Raw genomic sequence first — 2,996 nt, 5'->3', positions numbered from 1 at the left:
AGCCAGAAAGAAGAAATCAAGAACCTGCTGCTCCCTATAGGGTGAAGTGGTGTTATGACAGAGTGGGTTGGCTCAGCTTCTTCTACAGATAAACTAACATTAAAGCCCAAAATAGGCAAGGAGATGACAAGTGGATTTAGATCTCAGGGAAGAAATAAAGGAAGCTTCTTTTCAGGCAGATCCCTTCAGTTTCTTCTTAGAGACCTAGCGGAACCAAAAGATGAGGTTCGCCGCTGGAGGAGAAATGGACCCCTCTCTGAAGATCCTGTTTCCTCTGTTTAGTATGGTCTTCACCTTATTCAGCACAGCAAGAGCAAAAAGTAAGTACAACCCAACACAATTTCTCCACGGTTCAATATTCATTGTTAAAGCAAGGCATATACAATGTGCAATTGTTTCAGGGAAATTTCACTGTCTCTGATCTTTCCAAATGATTGTGCTACTGAAAAACAACCATGCTGAAGCAGCAAGAGTAAAGGAGGAGGGAGAATATCCTTGTACTAGGAAAAAATGTACTTCTCAGTAGTAATATTCAGTTTATCAGTCACTTGCACTTAATAAAATCTCTAAGTGACTGCAACATTTTAAGCGCATAAGTCATAACATAAGATCAGAAGAACAATGAATCAAGCATTTTGTGGAGGTTTTTGCTCTAAAATTCCTACCCTAAAGAATTTAGGGTATCTCTTCTTGCACAATCTGCTTCTGATATTTCGGCAAGGAGGTGATGTACTTCACAGAAAATCAAGGATTTTTTTACTGCATAAGGCCTTTTACTTCACTAAAAATAAACCTGTCTCTGTTAGACTGGGCAAAAAAAGCTGGCCATAGTTCTCCCCTCACAGAGATAGAGATCCAAGACCCTTAACATGCTACTGTTCCTAGGATTCTTCGATGAAAGTTTTTGCTTTAAATGTATAGTGTGTACACAGACAATGTCAGAATATGACTATGTATACATTAGCAGCATGAAACACAGCAACTTGTCCCAGTCTCCCTTATTTTCAAGTCACATTCTTAGAGGGCTGCACACTAAGAATAGCTGAATAGGAATAGCTAAAGTTTCTCACTAGCAATAGGAAATACAGTATGTAAATTTTGTCTACACCAATATTTTTTAAAGCCCCAAATGTGTAATTCAATAATTTAATCTGAATTCATATTCACATGAGTAAACTAGCATGGTTGCATCGATGTTTGTAACATTAGCTATATAGGTATTCATAGATTTAATTTACATATTCCTTCATCTTTCAGATTCATCCTTGGACATCCAGGAACTTTCTTTTGCTAGTTTCCCTGCTATTGAAATAAATGCTAATGATAAAGAAATAATTATTATTGATACATTGAACAACTACAATCAATCCATAAATCAAGTGGCCATCAAAAAACAAGCTGAAAAATACTTGACTGGTCCATGGATGACTCGCTTTGTTCCTTCACTCCACACTGCTGTGGTTATTTTCAGCCTTCCTTTAAACATTACGGCAATCCTTATGTTTGTGGTCAAAATAGGGCTTAAGAAACCAACTGTGGTGTACATGCTCAACCTGGCTTCTGCAGATGTCCTCTTCGTGAGTGTGCTTCCTTTTAAAATCGCCTACAACTTTTCTGGAAACAACTGGATCTTTGGGCCCGTTATGTGTCATTTTGTCACTGCCGCCTTCTACTGCAACATGTATTGCTCCGTCCTGCTGATGATGGTTATAAGCGTGGACCGCTTCCTGGCCGTAGTGGTCCCAATGCAGTCCCTGTCCTGGCGCACAGCAAGACGGGCCTCGCTGGTCTGCTTTCTCATCTGGCTTCTGGCTATAGCTGGGGTGATACCTCTGCTTGTCAATGAGCAAACACAGAGATTATCCCGGTTAAATATTACGACCTGTCACGATACATTAGATATCTCTGTTATTATGGATATATTTCGGTATAACTTTTCTGTATTATCCATTTTGTTCTTTTTTATACCGTTATTAATCTCTGTCACCTGTTATGTGTGTATTATAAGGAAACTTTCTTCATCCAGTGTTGCTACAAAGACTGCTAAAAAGAGACGTGCCATTCTCCTGTCTGTAGCAGTCTTGTCTTCTTTTATTATTTGTTTTGGCCCTACAAATGTCCTATTATTAGTGCACAGCTTGCGCATCTCACCTGATCAACCCCTTGAAAGCCTGTATTTTGCCTATAGCTTAGCGGTCTGCATTGGTACCATAAACTGCTGCATTGATCCCTTAATTTATTATTATGCCTCTTCAGAGTGTCAAAAGCAGGTGTGGGATCTCCTGTGCTATAAAAAGCAGTCTGATCTTGAACAAAGCAGTCAGACAACAAGCAGTAATGCCACCAATCTTTTTTTTTGTGGCCTGAAAAATTTGTCTCAAGCATAGAATTTTACAGTGTGTGGTACAGTATTCATAAATATAGGTGTTGCATGGCAAAGATGTGAATATTTGTTTACAGTTCATGTCTTTAATGTCCATGCCGTTCTTTCTCTAAAATATTTATGCTGTTTCTTATATTAAAGGCTATATTATATATTATATTATATTAAAGGCTATATAAAATCAAAGATTCAGTGAATTTTAGAGTTCCCTTGATCAGGACACTATACTTCTGTTGATGCAGCCTAGAATAGCACTTTGCTGCTGCATCACGCAAAATATTTCAAACTGGATTTATTTTTTATATTTTTCGGCCGCTGTTAACATTGAAACTAATGTTTATCCAGAGATCTGGTTTGTTCCAGTGAGGACTGTATATATATGTAAATATTACATATTGTTGTTCCAATTATTTTATTAGTATATAATAATGTTAATAATATTTTTTGAGGCAGATATTAACTTATTTGTTGCCATTAATTTGAGGGTTTTTTCTGACAAGAGCCTTCTGAAACAGAAATGTGATTTAACCCTTTTCGAAAAGAACGCATTGGTACATTCACTCAAACCAGATGAGATTGTAGCTTTTCCAATAGAGGAGGCAGAGCTTAGATG

The 2,996-nt window shown here is 37.5% G+C and overlaps 1 protein-coding gene across 1 annotated transcript; it reads left to right on the top strand.

Annotated features, from left to right (window-relative positions):
- On the top strand, nt 1-2,750 carry LOC309514695 (proteinase-activated receptor 1-like). The gene is made up of 2 exons (XM_082192000.1): nt 1-320; nt 1,258-2,750. Exons 1-2 carry the CDS (start codon nt 221-223, stop codon nt 2,385-2,387), a joined length of 1,230 nt encoding a protein of 409 aa, XP_082048126.1. The 5' UTR covers nt 1-220; the 3' UTR covers nt 2,388-2,750.
- The last annotated feature ends 246 nt before the right edge of the window (nt 2,751-2,996 follow it).

Source organism: Podarcis vaucheri, assembly GCF_965113315.1.
Source record: "Podarcis vaucheri genome assembly, chromosome: 11".
Taxonomy (NCBI): domain Eukaryota; kingdom Metazoa; phylum Chordata; class Lepidosauria; order Squamata; family Lacertidae; genus Podarcis; species Podarcis vaucheri.
Note: the sequence above shows the minus strand (reverse complement) of the source record. Positions and strands in the feature narration are given on the sequence as shown.